Source organism: Microtus oregoni, unplaced genomic scaffold (assembly GCF_018167655.1).
Source record: "Microtus oregoni isolate MIOR12 unplaced genomic scaffold, Mior012 000033F_ref0000390, whole genome shotgun sequence".
Classification (NCBI taxonomy): Eukaryota; Metazoa; Chordata; class Mammalia; order Rodentia; family Cricetidae; genus Microtus; species Microtus oregoni.
In genome coordinates, this window is record NW_024543092.1 from 2,627,432 (window position 1) to 2,646,848 (window position 19,417).

Sequence of the window (19,417 nt, forward strand, 5' to 3'; positions counted from 1 at the left end):
CAGTTTAAAATACGGTTGTGCATGTTTATTCTTATGTTGACACAGGAAGTGTATCGTCCCATCTGCGCCTTCTGGGATCTGAACAAAAATAGTAAGTTGTAAAATACAGTCTGGACTTAATATAGATTAATAGAATTTCAAGTGTTGTCAAGCATTCCCAGTGCCCCCATGCCCATTTTAACCCCAAACTCTAACTTATTAAGGCAGCTAAGCTTCAAACAATATTTTAGATAACTTGGGAAATCAGTTCGTGTTTTTAAAATAACTTTTGTCACTACAAAAAAAATGTATTTGATTCAAAGTTTGAAAGAATCGACCACTTTCATTTCAGGGATATGTACGTTGTGGCATCTGTTTGTAGTACAGTCACTTTCAGTTGAACATAGGCTCAAGCTCATTCCATTACATATCCGGTGAGATGATTCATAAGGCATAAAAATTAAGAGGTGGGTGAAAGAGCCTACTGAGAATAGATAAGCATAGGAAGTATTATAAAGAACACAGCTTACTTAAGGGAAAATGACCTCCAAAATTATATTGAGCAATCTAAACAAGAAGGACCATGTAAGGAATCTACAAATCACCAGGAAGAGAGTGTGGAAATGAATAAGGGGTGTGCAGAAGGAAACTTCATGTGTTCACCCCAAAGGGTCCTCTTCGCTCTGGATCCCTAATGCCACATTGTTACTAAGTGCACTGGGATGCCATACCGGCTGCTTTGCCTATGAGAAATGCAGCCTCGTGGTCTCCTAAACCTCTATCACTTCTTATTACAGACAGATAGTTTAATTGTTGTGCTGTAGTTGGCACCCTTTTTGAGATCCTGATTGACTGTATACTTGCTTAAACATATTATCTCATGCCGAACTTTGTATTTAAATAAATGGACAAATATTATGCCGTAAAGTAAGGTAAGGTATGTTCTAGCCACTTGCCCTTGCCTTCATAATGACGACACTGTGTATATCACAGAATATTTTAAGAAAGCCGATCTCAGATATCTTCCCAAAAAGTCTGATCCCAGGGAGGAAAGGGCTTTTGGTCTTCGGAGAGCTCATTAGCATATAACATTTGAAAAGGAATCTTAGTTTTTATAGATGTTGAATTCAAATTTTAGTAAAAATTCAGCATGAGCATCCTCAGAAACCCCAGGGTATTTCCATGGAACAGAATTTGAAACTCCTGCCTGAATAATCCTAAGATGAAATTCAAGGATTCCAGGAATCTAAATCATTCTACACCATGGTGGCTTCAAGAATGATGCCTGTATTAACGATCAGCTCGTTGAGGCAGAAGAAGGGCTCACCCCTTTCAGAGGACACTGAGCTGTTGTTTCTTCCCCCCAGCAAGTTTTGGAGGCTGGAACACCTCAGGATGTGTTGCGAGCTCGGATTCGAATGCTGGCGAGACCATCTGCCTGTGTAACCACTTCACTCACTTCGGAGTCCTGATGGTGAGGGGACTTTCTTGGCTCATTTTGACACACTATAATTCTAGAAGGCACACTTCTTCTGTGTAAATCTACTTTCTAAAGGTTATATATTTTTCGAACTGTTTCCCAATCATAGCCGTGTGTACCCTAGATCTTGAGTCTTAAAGAAGCATCTGATTGACAGAAGTCATGGATTTACACAAATGACACCATCATACAAAAGATCTCTATCTTATTTTCCTTGTCGCATTAGCAGTGCTGAGAAGTAATTCTAGAACCTAAAAGAATTCTCATGACCCCCTTTAGTTAAGGGAGAAAGTGTTGGTGAGAGAGAGACAAAAGGAAAGAACGATGGAAAAAGAAAGTATTGGGTGTTGCTACCATAAAAAAATTTTTTTAATAGTCAGATCAAAAGTATTCTTCCTTATGTGCTATTTAATACACTTGCTTGCCAGGTGATGTTGTGTCTTGTGCCTACTGATTTCTCCCCTGAAAACGATCATCTTTTCAGACAGCTAGTAGTTTGAGTCAGTAACTTCAGTCCTGCAAAAAAAAAAAAAAAAATGATCACTTGAAGTCTCTCTCACTTTGGGATTTTATATAACTTTTTCTAGTCTTCCTTGCTCTTGTCCTTTAAAAAAAATCTACAGGCCAGTATACTCAACAGTTTGAACAAAAATTTAGAGCAAATTTGTTTTATCCCATTCAATTTTCAAGACTCATCTTACTGCCAAGGGTGTGTTGGAACTCACCCATGGGTCAGTACCCTTCATCTGCTATGCTTGTGTTGTGAAAGAACCTATCCATTATGCAGAACATCTAGACTGTACCACAGCCATTGTTTTGACGAAGTTTCTATGAAGGCATCTACCACACCCGCTCTTTCATAGAAGATTGGGGAAATGGGAATTGAAGTGATACAGGTTTTCCAGTTGGAATCCCAGACAGGAGGTTGTATTTATCTCCTCCCTTAAGTCTTACGGTTTTCTTCCTGTGGGGTCTGGGAGGAAACAGTGAGCAACCATGGGCTGCAGTACTTGGCTGATGAACTACTTGGCCTATGCAAATGACCATTGTCATACAAATTTACAACCCACAAGTTGTGAATTTCCTGACAACTTAGGATACAAATGCTCTGGGCATGAAGAACAAGTCATTGGCAAACGTGATGAATCACAGAATGTAACTTTTTATTGTTCTCAAAATATGTTGTTTCTTCAGGGGATAAAAAAAAAAAACAACAACTGAACTATAGTGTGTTCAGAAATTCATATATCCTCTCATCTTCTCTTTTCTTTAAAAGTGACTAGAGGTGTTCTTCAGAAAATGCTTGTCTTGCATAATAATTAGTCATTCAGATAAATTAGCTTAATTCTCTTAAATATTTCAACAGCGTGCATGTACAATTTGAAAATGATTGTGAGTTTTGTTTCTAATAGATAAATAAATGCTATAAGAACATTGACTTCTCAAAAGTGATTTATATGCAGCCAGATTTTACCTGCATGTTACTCTGATGGCCAGTTTCACTCTGTGTTGATTAATTTTTTGTTATGGATTTATAAATGCACATTGTGTTTTCTGTTGCTGTCTGAGTAAAAGTTTAAGTTTAACTGTGTGGCAATTTGCATTTTAGTGAATGCCTCCAGTATCCTTTTTGGCCTCTTTTGTAAGATTATAAACTGTTGGAAGAAACACTTTCATCCTTTCTGGCAATGTGTCTGCATCTCTTTGGCTCTTCCAAACCACCAACACTTGAGTCATAGCTTTTTCTTCTAGATTTAAAAACTCTTTGTTCACTTGTAGAAGATAGTCTAAATCTTCCCATGACACGTAAACTTACAATTATATCTTTTAATCTATAAATGTGAAAAATGTTTAATGTCCTTTCCTACATTTCTCCATAATAAAAGTGACTTTCCTATTATTTTGCATTATTCTATCTTCACGTTGACTGACTTAGAAGGATAAAATTGTCATGTGATCACTCTCAGAAGGCACCACAGGATATAAGAATTGAGTGAGACTTGCTATCAGTGTATAAAATTACTACATTTTTTTCTTAAATTCTTTATTTAGTCACCATCCATTTGTCTTACCTAGGTGGAAACAGTACTTTGAAGAGTTCATCACCCTTAGTGATCCTTCAGAGCCCCTAATTTCTCTACTCTAGCTGATTCTGCAGTGAGTGTGCCAGATAGGACCTCTTCGGCGTCTAGTGGCACTGACTCAAGCTCTGTCCTGTATGCCATGGGCACATGTCTTTCTTGTATGTTGAGGGACTCCTGGGCTTCTGAGGAATGGGGAGGCTTTTCCTGGCTCAGAGCCCCCAACTCTTCTGGTTTCTGCCACTGTATTTACCAATGTCTCAAGCTACTGTACATGCTTACTGCCTTAGTTGTATCTAGAAGTAACTCCTGTTTGTTCATTTTGCATATTTTCAGATGCACACACATACACACACACACACACACACACACACACAGAGAGAGAGAGAGAGAGAGAGAGAGAGAGAGAGAGAGAGAGAGAGACTGATTTTGTAGGAATGTGGGAAAGTAGCAGTTTTCATGACATTTTATAAAAATTAAAAGAAGTAAACATATAGAAAGAAAACCTTACTTTAGCCATAAGATTGAAATATTTAAATTGTATATTCAGCAAATCTCTTCCTTCATTTTCAAACACCTGCACGTCTGAAGTGAATTTCATCCTGTGCCAGTACAGGTTAGTGGTCTTGCCTAAGGTTTTATTCTGACCTAATCCAGTTAGGAGGTGAAGGAAGGTTTGCCTGCGAGGTCAGAGTTTTCAAGTTCACTACAACATATGGACTTACTGCTTCATGTTTGTCCGCGTTGTTATCTTCCCCTTCTACCCAACTCCTGATGCTCCAAATTAAATCCTTCTAGAACTATAAAGACTGAAGATGCTTCACTCTTAGAAATAGCTTCACATATCAACCCAACCCCCTACATGTTAGGCTTTGAGATGGCCATAGAAACCTCAAGACTACCTATAGCAATCTCTGGCTGTTCCTGGCTGGGCATCTCTCAGCTAGCACACAATCTAGGGCCCTAGGAGTTGTCCATGTTTGCATAGTGGCTTTCATTTTTAATCATGCCCCTATCCTTGCAGAAGCAGGTGTGATTGTTAACATAGACAACTATACCCTCCACCATTTCTGTTGGGGCCTCCAGTGGTTTCACTCTTTGACTTTCATTAGGTTACGAAGAGCTTAGACAAAGACGTACTGATTTAAAACAGGGTGCACTTACTTCCACAATAATGCTTCATTTTTCTTTCTTGGACTGGTCCACAAGAGTTCAGCAAGTGCCTATATCAATTAATGTTGGTGGCCATTGCTGTTTCTAGGCCTTGAGATTGAACCATTCTAGTGTTAACTGTGACGTTTCTAATCACATCAAGCAACACTGTTACGGAAGAGGAATCAGACTTATAGCTGTGTCCCATGTTTTGTTAGGATCTCCCAAGAAGTGCCTCACAAATAGATGGAAGAAACACAAAGGTCCTCACTTTCATCACCTACATTGGGTGTGGAATATCGGCTATTTTCTCAGCAGCAACTCTCCTGACATATGTTGCTTTTGAGTAAGTATATTTCCATCTGCCATGCTCGGTGCTAACAATTGCAAATTCAAGCCTGAAAAAATGCCTCAGCATTAAAACTCTACAGTTTATGATGAATCGTGTTGGTGTCTCGCTTTGAATGTTTCCCATAAGATCATACACCAAGAACTTACCAGGTATAGAATTTTAGTTTATAACTACTACATCTCTATTTGTAAAAATGGATCCAAGTCTGTTCAAGATTATTAACACTTAGGTAAATTAAAATGACATGAAATACTTGCTACATTGTAAAAGGTAAAGATATTTGCTTCATGAATTGTATAAAAGCATTCTTGAAACAGGAAATTTTTTGAAAGGGATCTCTGACTCATTAAAAACCAAGAAACGTCAAACAATTCTAGGGAAATTACATTTTAAATAAAAATGTCAGACTAGAGGGATGGCTCAGCAGTTTAGATTGCTGGCTCCTATGGCAGAAAGACCTGAGTTCAGATTCTACCACATTCCTCAGACTGCTCATGACCATCTGTAACTACAGTTCCAGGGTCTTTAATGCACTTTTCTGGATTTTGCGGGCATTTCCATGAAGGTGCACACACACACACACACACACACACACACAAACATACACACATGAACAAACACATAAATTAGTTGATTCAATATGTACTCCTTGTCACTCTGGAAAAATTCCTAAGTTAAAAAAAAGTTGTGAGTGTGGTAGCTCATGACTTTAATAGCAGCACTCAAAAGGCTCAAACAGAGGAGTTTCCATGAGGTAAAGGACAGCCTGAGCTACGTGCTGAATTGCAAGGCATCCTGGGCTGCAGTAGAAGACCCTGTCTCAAAAACAAATGAACTCTTTAGAAACAAGTTGAGAATTTTGAAAACAGTTTTGAATGGAAAATCACAGTCTTTGTAGCCTGGCAAATACTCATAAAATCTTCACTCCTCCACATGGTGGGTCCATGTCTTGTGTATGGACTTACCAATACCGGGAAAGGTAGGAAACAGGAATTGCCTCCTGTTTTTAAGCATTGGTGTTCAGTGTTGCTCCTTGCATACAATCCTCTTCTCTACCCTTAGGAAACTACGCAGGGATTATCCCTCCAAAATCCTGATGAACCTGAGTTCAGCCCTGCTCTTCCTGAATCTCATCTTCCTCCTGGATGGCTGGATCACTTCCTTCGATGTGGCTGGCCTCTGTACAGCTGTGGCTGCCCTGCTGCACTTCTTCCTCCTGGCCACCTTCACCTGGATGGGGCTAGAAGCCATCCACATGTACATTGCACTTGTGAAAGTGTTTAACACTTACATCCACCGGTATATTCTAAAATTCTGCATCATTGGCTGGGGTAAGCCTCCCCCAGACATGGGTCCTCATGCATTGTACTATAAGAACCAATACGAACCTGCATCAGATTAAAAAAAAAAAAAAACCCTGAAGAAGGGACAGAGGGACATCCTCATTACCCAACACTGCATGTTTCTGAAACCCTCACCAGTATTCACTAAATTCAGGAGTAAAAGGAAAAGCCTTGGCTCCTGGGTCACCACAAACTCATTTCCTGAGCCCAGTGCCAGCCCACCCAGGGCTAAAGAAGCAACTGACAGCCCATTATGCTTCCAAATATAGTTGTCAGCTAAACGCCTAGCCCTACTCATCCCTGTTGTGGGAGCCAGAAAAAGAGCGTAATTTTCATGTGTACAGTCAAGACATTGAAAAAAGCACTGCCTTTAGCTTTTTAGCATGGATCCTTGGTTAGATATCCAAAGGCCATCCATATGAGCCAGTTTCAGAATCATTCTTTCTCTGGGATTTTTGGCATCAAAGTAGGCACTGTAAGGCTCAATCACGTATCTTTTTCAGATAGCAATATTCAAGGCTAAGCCATTCCTTAGTTTTCCACATACTGCCATGAGAAAGACCAAAGGATCTCTTGGGGAATTGAGGAGGCATGAGTTGATTCAGTGAAGTAGATACGGAGTAGTACTACTGATTCTCTGAAGAGGAAAGACATCATACACTTGCTGTTTACCCCTACTTTTCCTCAAGTCTTTGTTTCATATATAAAAAGGATAAAAGCAGCTGCATTCAATCTTATCTTTCAGAACGCAGGTGGCCCAGTGTTTAAACAACCATACTGGTCAGTGCTGCATCCCATAGAATCAGGGTCTCAATCTCCAGCATCACTAGACCCCCCAAAGAAGGCCCAGGCTTCTTATCATTGAAGAGTAGGTTTTTAACTATTGCCACTTAGTGTCATATGTCACACACTGAGGAGAGAATTTTGCTGTTGGTTTGAACCAGGCAACTTGGCCATTCTAAGAAAACTGCATCTCTCTTGTAGAGGGTTTTCTTTTTCTCACTTAACAGTTTCAGTCCTATGAGGCAGTCCCAGAGTCTTCAGAAACTCTCTCAATGCCATGGTCTTTTTATAACAGGTCTGCCAGCCTTGGTGGTGTCAATTATTCTAGCGAGTAGAAAACAAGATGAAGTGTATGGAAAAGAAAGTTATGGCAAAGAGCAGGATGATGAATTGTAAGTAAAACCTGTTTGCGGGGAGACTGTGATGGGATATGCACTTTGTTTCCTGAGGTTTAATATAAGGTAGCATGGTGACAATAATGCTACAGCAGTGACAGTAATGCCCCAATTGTGAGATTCTGTTAAAAGTCCTTCTACCACAGATTAGCATTTCCATGTATAGAGCTGCCTTTCTTCATTTTAATAACACTGTGCTACATGGTCTGGAGAGTGCAGACACCTGAGAAACTCTCTTCCTAACTCATTCAGTTAAGGGGGTTCTGTATTATCTCAACCCAGACATATCGACAGTAGAAGTGACCCAATACCAATATGAGCGTTTGACAGAAAACAGGGAGATCCTGAGTTCCTGGGAAATTTTTTCCTTTACAAGTAGAGGTGATTGAGATTAAGGTCATTATATTGCTTAAGCAATTAATTCTCAAGTGCCTCATTAAGACACTTAATGTGGACCATCAACATTAACTGATTTGAAGAATTACTGATTGCTTAATGAACATTTTTTATTATGTGAGACCCCCAATATGTCATGTCTGTGTGAACTTCAGGGATAGCTAATGCTTCTATACCTAACCAGTTCTCTTCCCTCATGGTCTCCCCTTTGTTTTTCTGAATCAACACAATGGAACCCTAACAAGTTGGACCTGTAACAAGAATCCCAGGATCTTTGTGACACTTTCATGTTTAAAGAAATCCTAGTACCACGGACATGCAGTGTTATTTAGGGGACCCTTATAAAAAATGCTAAATTTTAAACTAAATAAGCTTTAAATGACTGACTGGAAAATCTATCTTCCTCGGGTACATAGGATTTTGAGGCTCTGTTTAAAGTTGTGCCATCACAAAATCTCATTTAGTAAACATTGATTGTATGCTAGAAATCATGTTAAGCTGTAAGGTCTGAGAATGTTCCAGAAAGCATTCACTTCAGTAGCCAGAATGTGGATAATACATTTTAAGATAAATTTAATTTCCTGAAATCATTGAATTCTTAGATTCTTAAAATTTCCCATAGTTTAAAGAAACACTAGAACATCTGCAAATTGTATTGCTTCTCAACTTAACCTTAGTTAGACTTGGCAACACCGAGTAGTTAGAATTTTTCTTCCATCTATTATCGGGTATATTTCTGAAAATCAAGTATATCCTTTTAATGAAGAGGTGTTATAATCTACATATGCCTTACAGTTATGTGCAAGAAATATCTCTACATGAATCTTTTAATTCCATAATATTTGCTGCAACTAGAACAGTAATATAAATAATAATCACTTTGTATCCTAAATTCTCAATTCAGTGTGAAAAAGAAGTATAAATTTTCTAATCATAGATGACAAGGAACTAAAAATATAGGCGACTACTAGCATTGATGTTGTGGCTAAAATCCACCAGGGCCAACTTCTCAGCACCTCTCCTGGCTTCTTTCACATTGGCATAAGTAGACAGCTGTAATACCATGGCTCTCACAAAAATCTCTTAGCAGACTTCTGCTTCCATGTTATTTATTTTTTTTTTTATAATGGTGTCAGCACAGCCACCCCTTGACAGGAAAGGACAGCAAAACTGAGTTCTGAAAATCCCCATTGTTAGACTAAGGACACACAAGAGGAAGAGGGTCATTGTGGTTAGGACCAGCCAAACAAGCATACACTCATACCAATCAGAATTCAACAAGCAACCTCATTTGCTTTTTAATGTTGACTTAAATAAGGAGATTAAGACAGCAAGGATCCAAAACTACCCGAACAAAAAAACCACCTTTGAAAGGATCAAAGCAGAAACTGGAGTCCACGGAAGTGAGCGGACTTTTCAGAGGTGTTTCAGAAAGAACTCTACAAGCTGTGTAAACCAGGTCGAGGAAAGTCACGAGTAAACAGGGCGTGGTGGCCAAACTCTTTTATCAAGTTCTTGTTTCTTTTCCTTTAAGTTGCTGGATTCAGGATCCTGTGGTATTTTATGTGAGCTGTGCCGGGTACTTTGGAATCATGTTCTTCCTGAACGTTGCCATGTTCATTGTGGTCATGGTACAGATCTGTGGGAGGAACGGAAAGAGAAGCAACCGGACCCTGAGAGAAGAGGTTTTAAGGAACCTGCGTAGCGTGGTCAGCCTGACCTTCCTGCTGGGCATGACGTGGGGTTTTGCTTTCTTTGCTTGGGGACCCTTAAATATCCCTTTCATGTACCTCTTCTCCATCTTCAATTCTTTACAAGGTAAGATGAACAGTACCCGAGCAGTGGCTGCTTTCTTATTTTATCATATTTGTGGACAGTTTCCCTTTTGACAGAACAGGTCAATTTTCTATTACTATTGTAGTTGTCGAGCACAGTTTCAGGCACAAATGAACATTCATTCAAAAGCTTTGAATATTCCAGGTAATCTACAGTGCCTGGTAGATAAATATAGCATCATGCAAAGGAGTATGGAGCAGCATGAAGTGTTAGCTGACGACCTAACCAGAAGTTTAAGGGCCCACCGTCAACTTTTGTCTTCTTTCTAGTTCAGGCTGCTACTGCTGCTGCTGCCTTCGTGCAAACTGTGTAGGTTTTCCATTCATGGCACAGCAGTTCACCTCACCCCCTAAGGTCCCCAGGTTTAAAAATGAAATCCAACTCAAATTCAGAAACTTGTCTTTTTATGAGATACAGAAATTAACTCAACCTATCAAACATACAGATGTTCTGCTTTAGAGAACATACATATATACATACACACACCAATGAAAGAGAGAGAGTGACCAAGAGAAATGGTCTCAGTATGTAGTCATAGCTAGTCTAGAACTTTCCATATAGACCAGTGGCCTCTAGCTCACAGAGATCCACCTGCCTCTGCCTACTGTATCTCCATACCTGGCCATGCAATTGTAGTTTTGATTCCATGACACACTGTCTGGTCTCCTCTAAATGGACTTCTGTCAGTTTTTCAGTTACAACTTGAAAAATTTAATAGCTTTCCTTCCTTTGTGGTGCTGAAGATTAAGCCTAGGGCTTCACACATGTCCACCTCTGAACGACTTTCTGAGTCTTTCGATAAAATTCTTGAAGATGCCAGACAATCTCAATTCTTATGACAAAACTCTTTTGCGTATTGAAGCACCATGAGGACAACACATCACAAGAAATTAAACGGCACAGTCCGATATGTCCACCCGCGTGTGTGTGTGTGTGTGTGTGTGTGTGTGTGTGTGTGTGTGTTTCACTGTGCAGTCCCAGCTGGCCTCAAACTCCAAGTCCTACTTCAGTCACCTGAGTGCTAGGATTAGAGGCCTCCAGCATCCCTACCTTCAGAGCCTGGGCTATTTTCAGTGAGAACACTATCAGTTTTACTGAAGCTACTCATACAGTTATGGATGTGCAGAAGAACACCTAAATAAATCCACACAAATCTGAGCTGGGGTAGAAAGCAGTGTTGTACTCCTCAAAATTCTGTCATTTTACTGGGTATTCCCTCTTGCTGTGTCTAAAATGTCTGCACTTTTCTGAAGGAAAGTATGACTCACCGCCCTTAAACTTCTGCTAGTTTTTGAACTGAAACAATTGTCACAAAGTAGATGCGTAGTGACTGTTAAATACATGGATTGCTGGATGAGGGAAAGGAGAGGATCTTCTCCTAGGCATGGCCTAGATCCAATCTGAGATGCCTCTGGCATAAATACTCATTAATTAATTCAGCAAAGATATTCAGGCTCATAACAGGCAAAATATGCAGGCTTGTTATCATGAATATGTAGAATAATAAGTCTCAAGAGTATATCCTTAAGTTGGAAGTTAAATTCATAGTGTATGAATATGTCTAAACAGCGATCCGGCTCAGCAAAGGCAAAATTCCTCCATTTATTCTCTTTTATGATACACTACATAAAAGTGCCCAAGTAAATATTGACAGGAGTGTCCAGTCACATTAGGAATTCCAAGGTTTTATATTTCAGGACTGTACATGAAAGGCACAGTCATCTGCCAGCCCAACCTTGGTTCGCTGTTAGAATTTCCTGGCGTAAACTTCAACAGCTCCAGCTGTCAGTACAGGCCGTTTCTATTCATGAGAATTGGGATGCTTTGATTTTCCTAGCACGGGTCTCCTGATGAGAGGGGAAAATGTCAGCCCTCATCAAGTCAGTGTTCTTCATAAATCACTGACTTTAAGGCTGATTTTTAAATCATACACATTGAGAACAACTTTATCCATGTCCGAGGATATTGAAAACATCCCCTAAACAAGATTTAAATGCAGAGACCTTGATGCTGAAGACATGATTCTATGGACAATTATTTCATCAGCCAGGCCAAATGAAAACTTCCTGGAACAGTATATACATTTTTAATGGCTTTCATTGGTGAGCTAGTTTTTAACTTTAAGATGAGGCTTTTTTGGTAAGAATTTTATGCTTTATTTGAAGCATGTAGAGTCTTGTGGGGTGGTAATCCCATAGTTCAGGAGCAGGAACAGAAAGATACTGACTTCTGGGTCACTCTGAGTTACATAAGGAGGCTCTATTTTTAAAGGGGCAATAGAGTAAGCTTCATGAGGCAATGAAACTGAGAAAATTCTCTTTTTTTTCTGAAATGAAGAACATCAGAAAGGAAGGATGATTTGATTCAACTACTGTCTAAATTCTGTATGATCCCATCCCCTTTGATACTTCTCGAACATATGGAGCATTTTGACTTTCCTAACAAGTTCAACAAGTTAAAAAGTTTCATGCCTGAAACTTGATCCTCCATTTTCTATTTCCAGAAATAGACAACAATATCCATTAGCAGTCAAGTACAACCAGGCCCTCTCATGTACCCAAATGTGAGAACATAATTCATGCATTCCATAGTTCTGCAATCAGAAGGTGCTATGGAGAACACACACAAATAAAGGAGTATCAGTCTGCTCACAGATGTCTGCCACTACTCACATTGTAACATTAAGATACCTGGAGCAACAGAAATCATGTGCCTTTTTGTAGGGCATGAGAGTTAATGAAATACTTCCATCTAACATGTGTGCTTTTACTATCAGCCTCAAAAGTCTGAAAAGCAGGAACTTCAGCAAAGGATATAGTTTTGTTTTTTAAAGGGTAGACTTATAGTAAGAAAGTCAATGACTTTCCCAAGATCAGTTGGGATCTGACAATGAAATATTAATAATATATATGTGACAGTTAGAGAGCACATTAATAGGTGACAGAGTATAAAAGGTATAGTTTTCAATAGAAAGAGAACTAAAGCAAATTCCTTAACTACCCCTCAGTTCATGTCAGTCTCTTCATTTAGGAAGTGAATATCTACCTCCATTTATTAAAAAGCTAGCAAATACACTTTTAATAACTTAATGGGAATTTAATTTGTTATTCAACAGGAACCGTCATTGGTTTCGATCCCACGGGCAGACTGAGACATTAAGTTAGATTTTTGAGATGCACTAAATTAATTGCTGAATTTCCCTTGCCCGGTTGGAGCCTTCTGCAAGTTTTAAGCTATGACACAGCAACACACACAATGCACATGTGTAATTGCTGCCAAGGTAAAGATGGCCCGCCTTTCAACTCCAGACACCCGAACCAACACCAAGTGGGATGCAATGTGACACACTGCAAGGAAATATATTGCTCATCCTTTGACTAGGCATGTCGTGCCACAGAGAAATAATTTTGTAAAGGGAGTCTTTGTAGTATGAAAGGAAAAGCCAAAACACATTTCCAAAACCAGCCAGAAACCCAACTTAACAATAGCTGGCTTTGTTTGAGTGGCAAGCACACCTGGGAAGTGGTCAGTCTTGTGTTTAGAGTCCCTCCAGAGCTTAGAAGCCATCCAGGCTGTTTCACCAAGGGCCACGAATGTAGCGCACACTGCTTCTTCCTTTCCAATAGCTGACTTGATGAATTATTGACTGATTTTTCTATCAAAAGTCTAAAATTTACATTCATGAGCTAAGACCCAGTCACTCAAAGCTATTCACCTGACCCTCCCTCAAACCCCTGAAGTAGTTTTTATGATGATATGTTAAAGTTTACATCTTCCCTCTGTGTTTCAATTGGTTTGTCATTCAGGTTCAGAAAAGGTGAATTTGGGCTTTTTTGCTTTTAGTCCAAATTTGTTGTTTACTTTCTTGGAATGTTTTGTTTTGTTTTTGTTTTTGTTTTTAGGGTTTTTTTTTTGCCTCTAGATACTAAACTGCTCTAAGAGATGAGCAGTCAAAACTATCATCTCCCCTCCATCTGGACTTGCATGAGGCCTTTTGGAACAGTGACAGGTGGCCACTTAACTGACTTCGACTTTACCCCCTTATATCTAGGGAAACTCTTTCTGGCATTTCTTTTTAATTGGACTCAACATCAGAAATAGCTACTCATGTTACATGGACTCCTGAAAGCCATGTTTCTGCCTGCTTGAAGCAAAGGGAATGAATTCTACATGGGAGTCAAATTTCTAACGAAAATATCTTTCCCCCCAAAAATAGATAAATAGCTCCATAAGGATCAAGATTAAAGGCAAGTCATATAATCCACAATGAATATGATGCCAGAATTTAAAAGCCGGGTTTTATTTCTTTTCTAAGGGGCTAAGATTCTGGATTTGATGACAGGATTAGGAACAAGGAACAAAACCTAATCCTTCAGAAGATTTTTTTAGACTGTTTCCTTTCCCCAGAATCAGAGCGCTCACCATCTTCCTGCACTGTTTACATAGCTAGCCCAGGTTATCAAAGGTCATGATAAGGTAGAGTTTATTACATTCTCTACCTTCAGAATCCCCATAGTGAGCCCTGCTTCCCCCACATGTGTTACAGTATTTGTCCTTCTTCAGCCCAGCTGGAAATATTATTAATTTAAAATGGAATAACATTGCCATGTTTACTGGGAATTAAGAAATTTTGAGTTCTTGCATCATAGTGGTGTGTTGGTGTGAAGTGAGTATCTCGTGGAAGACGGAGGCTAAGATGGATGCTAATGAAGGCGTGGAGTGGCAGAAATGAGAGGGAAAGGAGTGGCTTCAAATCTGGTGTGCTCATCTAGCGTGGAGTGGTTTCAAGTAGGCGAATTAAATGAGCAAGGTAGTTTACAAGGTGAAGCAACTGTTGCTAAGGAATCCTGGCTTGGATTCCTTTGAGTGGTAGTCTCTCAGGCTAGGCTTAAATTCACCCAAAAAGACAATGGGTAGCAGTAGGCTCTTGTTTTTTGTTTGTTTGTTTTTTATTGTTGTTTGGTTGGTTTATTGTTTGTTTTATAATAGAAAGGACTCATGAATTTAGCACTTACTAATCAAGATGAAGCAAAAGCTTTAATTTTGAATTCAATCTTTTGGCTGTATGGGCTTCCAAACTCACTGAGATGTCTCTTAGTCATCAGTTCAGTAAAGCTGAAGGGACCAAGAGAAGTGAAACTTCCTCATTACTACTCCAGTCACAGATGAAGCTCTTTGCAGAAAGCTGGGGACCATACGTTTGCTAGGTGGAATGAATTACCTCAAAGGCAGAAACATGGATAGAGGATGGAGGTTGGGTGGGAAATGGAATGGATTCCTTAGAATGCAATGGAAGCCCGATTATGATTGTGAAGCTAACTTCTTCTGGTACCATGATATCTAAGTATATGGGGAAAACCTCAGCATTTAAGAGGGAATACAGAGCTGAGTGGTAGTGGCACACACATTTAATCCTAGTATTCCAGAGACAAAGGCAGAGGCAGGTGAGATCAAAGCCAATCTGATCTACAAAAAGTTAGTTCCAGAACAACGAGGACTGTTACACAGAGAAATCCTGTCTCAAAAGCGAAAGAAAGGAAGGGAAGGGAAGGGAAGGGAAGGGAAGGGAAAAGAAGGGAAGGGGAAGGAAGAAGGGAAGGAAAGGGAAGGGAAGGGAAGGGAAGGGAAGGGAAGGGAAGGGAAGGGAAAGGAAGAAGGGAAGGAAAGGGAAGGGAAGGGAAGGGAAGGGAAGGGAAGGGAAGGGAAGGGAAGGGAAGGGAAGGGAAGGGAAGGGAAGGGAAGAAGGGAAGGAAAGGGAAGGGAAGGGAAGGGAAGGGGGGAGGGAGGGAGGGAGGGAGGGAGGGAGGGAGGGAGGGAGGGAAAGAGAGAGAGAGGGAGAGTAAATACGGGTCAATTTTCTTTCTTAGCCTCCACCTGTTGTTAGCTCTCATGGTTTTATTTTATATACTGTTTCTTAAAAAGGCTTAAAATAAAACGTGGATTCTATCACATTTCTCATGGCTGAACTTTAAAACAAACATTTTTTTCCCTGAAAAATGTTCTGTTATCATATCTATTGTTTGATTAGCTTAAATTTACACGAGAAGCTTAAATTCATTGCTGCAAAGAACAAAGCAACCTATGAGGGGATTTTTATTCTGATTTGGCCTGGAAATGATGTCTCAGGGTGAAAATTTCTTGTTTTTTTTTTTCGATAATAAATATAATGCATTGAAATTTCAATAAAATCCTTACTAATATTTACTCATTTCTCAATATTATTATCTAATTTTGACCACAACTTGTAGTAGAAAATGGAGCTTTTATACAACTATTTTCTATCATATAATTTTAGAGATGTGTCAGAATTTAATCTAAACTTAACTGATGCCTATGTATTTACTATAATCAAAGCTGGTTAAAAATGCAGGGTCAGCTCTTGATACATAATTGTGATGTAGAACAAGGTTACCCAGACTACTTTTTAAATATTTGTTTATTTTTATGTGTATGGTTGTTTTGTCTGCATGTAAGTCTGTGTATCGTGTGTGTGTGTGTTACCCTCAGAGGCCAGAAGACACCAGATCCCCTGGAAATGGAGTCATAGACAGTTGTTAGTCCCTATGTGGATGATGGAATTAAACTGATATTGTCTGTTCATCTCGCTAGTCCTTAACCCTGGTTATACACACACACACACACACACACACACACACACACACACACACTTTTCTACCAAGGTTTCCCCTCCCTCCTCTCCTTCCAGTCCCTTCCCTGGTTGGCCACTCCCACAATTCCACATTTTGTAGTCAGGACAAATTGTAGTTCAAAGGATTTGTGGCTGGGTTGGTGTCCCAATTCCTCCACTGGAAAAGTCTTGCCTGGGTTGAGCAAATAGCCACCAGTTCAGGCTCCACATCCCCCATTGCTAGGAATCTTAGCTAGGGTCACCCTTGTGGATTCCTGGAAATGTAGATTGCACTAGGTTTTTAGCTCTTTAAAAATGTGTCACTGAGTCCGTTTTATCTTTGAACTCATCCTCTTTGACTATGGTCTGCATGAAATTCTTAAAATAATTCATATTTTAGATCCTTAAAAGTTCAAAAAGTCAAATTTACAGCTTAGCTCTTTTCTAGTGTCCTGAAAATCTCATAAACAACTTCTGAAGTTTCTTTTCTCCCGTCCGTTTGACATGTAAAAACACATGTGTTACAAAATACAGAGGGAAGCTAATTGCAGAGGAAGACAGCCAGAGATATTCTGCTAATATCAAGGCTAGAACAGAAATCCAGAGGGCTTCATCCCTGTTGTCATTTATTCTAAAATATAATTCTGAATTGTGTGACATAAAGATTTTGCAAAGTTAACTATACATATTGGACTGTCAAACCTTTCTTGTGCTATCTTTTTGAAACTTTATCTTATTTATTATTGGTGTATGTGTGTATGCTTCAGGGGCACAAACATGCTGTATAGCACACACGTGGAGGTCAGAGAATAGCTTCACAGAGTTGGCGCTCTCTTTCCACCTTTACATGAATTCTGAGGATCAAACTCAGGTCTCTAGCCTTGAGTGTCAAGCACTTTATTCACTGAGCGATCTCTCTTGCCTGCCCGCAATTTTTTAATTATGCAAGCTAGGGTATAGTTGAGTTTGCTTAATGAATACTCCATATTCAAAAGCAACTGATAAGCTTAATTGTCCTTTAACAATACTATAATAATTTTACTTTTATGACACTCTGCAAGATTCTTGGATCCATGAAATTAAGGATCAACCTTATTCTTCCTGAAAATTCCAAATGTCAGATTCAGTGCTTTGAAGATAGTCACTGCACAAATAAACCTTCTAGAAGTCTCCTTTACCTCCCTTCCACTCTAAGCATTTTAAAGATTCCATTGCAGCCTGCTTCTTCTGTAAGGCCCTTCCTCGTTTAGACATATCAACACTGTCACTAGCATAGTATAAAGCAAGGGTTTTACCTCAAAATTCACTGGTGTGTTTTTCAGAAACTTTTGCCTTTAAAGCATTGTCATTATTGTCCTATATCCTTTAATTTGCATGGAACTCAGTCTATTATATTTTTATTTGTTTTGTTTTATAACAAGGTTTCCCAATGTAGCCCAGGCTAGCCTTGAACTTACCCTCTTGATTCAGTCTTCAAAGTTTTGTGTGTACCCCTACTGCACCATTGTCAGCTACTATGCATGCATGGTCTTTATGTTCAGGTGTGAGTGTATATGGTGTACATTTGCACATGCACATGTACATTTGCGCGCACACATACACACACACACACACACACACATTCATGCATCTGTGTAGGCCCACGGTTGACATTGGATGTCTTACCTGATTTCTACCTTATTTGTTGAGGTGGGGTCACTCCTTTGAACCTAAAGATAATCAGAATAGCTAATCTGGCAAGCCAGCTTGCTCTGGGGATCCCATGTCTCCATCATCCTGTCCACTTAGCATTTATGGTGGATATAGGGATCTGAACTCCTGTCTTCATGGTTTTAAAGCAGGTACTTTACCCACTCAGCAATCTCCCCAGTCCATACATAGGTCTTATTTTTGACTCCCTACTTCTAATCACATATCATCCATTAAAATGAGCATATATTCACTTATTGAACACAGACTGAATTCATCTCATTAACCTGGTTGCTATTATTCACTTGTTAAGGAAACATTCATTTATTTGCTATACAATTCCTAGCATCATTCCAGGAACAGCTAGAGCACACGGACCAACAGATGAACAACTCTATTTGGATCTTTGTTGCCCACTGGTAACAGATAATCATAAAAACAAATGGCCATACAAGAAATACAAGACCACCATGTACTGATCAGCGTGCACAATAGAGGAAGAGTAGGGGACTAAATTAAGAATGAATTATAACTTCAGATAGTGGCCTCTCTAGAGAGTTAGTGGGTGATCTGAGGCAGAAGGCTATTACTAAAGATCTGAAGAAAGAGTGGTCAGGATGGTGTTTGGTGAGAACAAGCCTTATTTATACATTGAGAAACAGAAGAGTGTTCACGTGGTTGGGGGTCATAGTCATGACTTCTGTCAATATCTGAAGCTTGAGATGGAGAAGATTCAGCCAAGGCAAGACATCCCACAAGCTGTGTGTGTTGAAATCTTGTGGTGGAGAGATGGGAATGAAGTCAATGATGAAAAGCATTGTTGGATCTTAGGAGTGTAGTTGAGTCATAAGGGATACTGAACAGGCAAAGACAGAGTCCATGGATTCATTCTGAATTTAGACAAGTCTATGTGATATTCTGTAGAAGACTGAACTGCCTACTGCATGCACTAAGATTTCATTACTTAAGATATTTGTCTCTCATTGACTTAGTTCTAAAATAAGAAGAGAATTCCACAGACTTATTATTTATCCTTTAAAATGTGCCATTTGTCTTAAGTATTCACACGTTCTCTTATTATAGGGTTATTTATATTTATCTTCCACTGCGCCATGAAGGAGAATGTTCAAAAACAGTGGAGGCGCCATCTGTGCTGTGGCAGGTTTCGGCTAGCAGACAATTCAGGTAAGGGCACTGGATTAAGTGGGTTTGGAGAAACAGCTGAAACCATGAGCATCCCGCCTTACCTTGTCAGAGCAGCAACCCCCCCCCCCCCCAAGAGGCTACAGTACAGGGTATGTGA

The 19,417-nt window shown here is 39.5% G+C and overlaps 1 protein-coding gene across 1 annotated transcript in view; it reads left to right on the top strand.

The window, feature by feature from the left end:
- Positions 1-19,417, top strand: part of Adgrg6 (adhesion G protein-coupled receptor G6) — a 131,513-nt gene that overhangs the window by 105,632 nt on the left and 6,464 nt on the right. Inside the window, exons 17-23 of the mRNA XM_041680134.1 lie at positions 46-91; positions 1,347-1,453; positions 4,911-5,038; positions 6,107-6,375; positions 7,466-7,562; positions 9,496-9,779; positions 19,198-19,299. Of these exons, the coding sequence (XP_041536068.1) occupies positions 46-91; positions 1,347-1,453; positions 4,911-5,038; positions 6,107-6,375; positions 7,466-7,562; positions 9,496-9,779; positions 19,198-19,299 (1,033 nt within the window). The remainder of the gene's footprint in view (positions 1-45; positions 92-1,346; positions 1,454-4,910; positions 5,039-6,106; positions 6,376-7,465; positions 7,563-9,495; positions 9,780-19,197; positions 19,300-19,417) is intronic.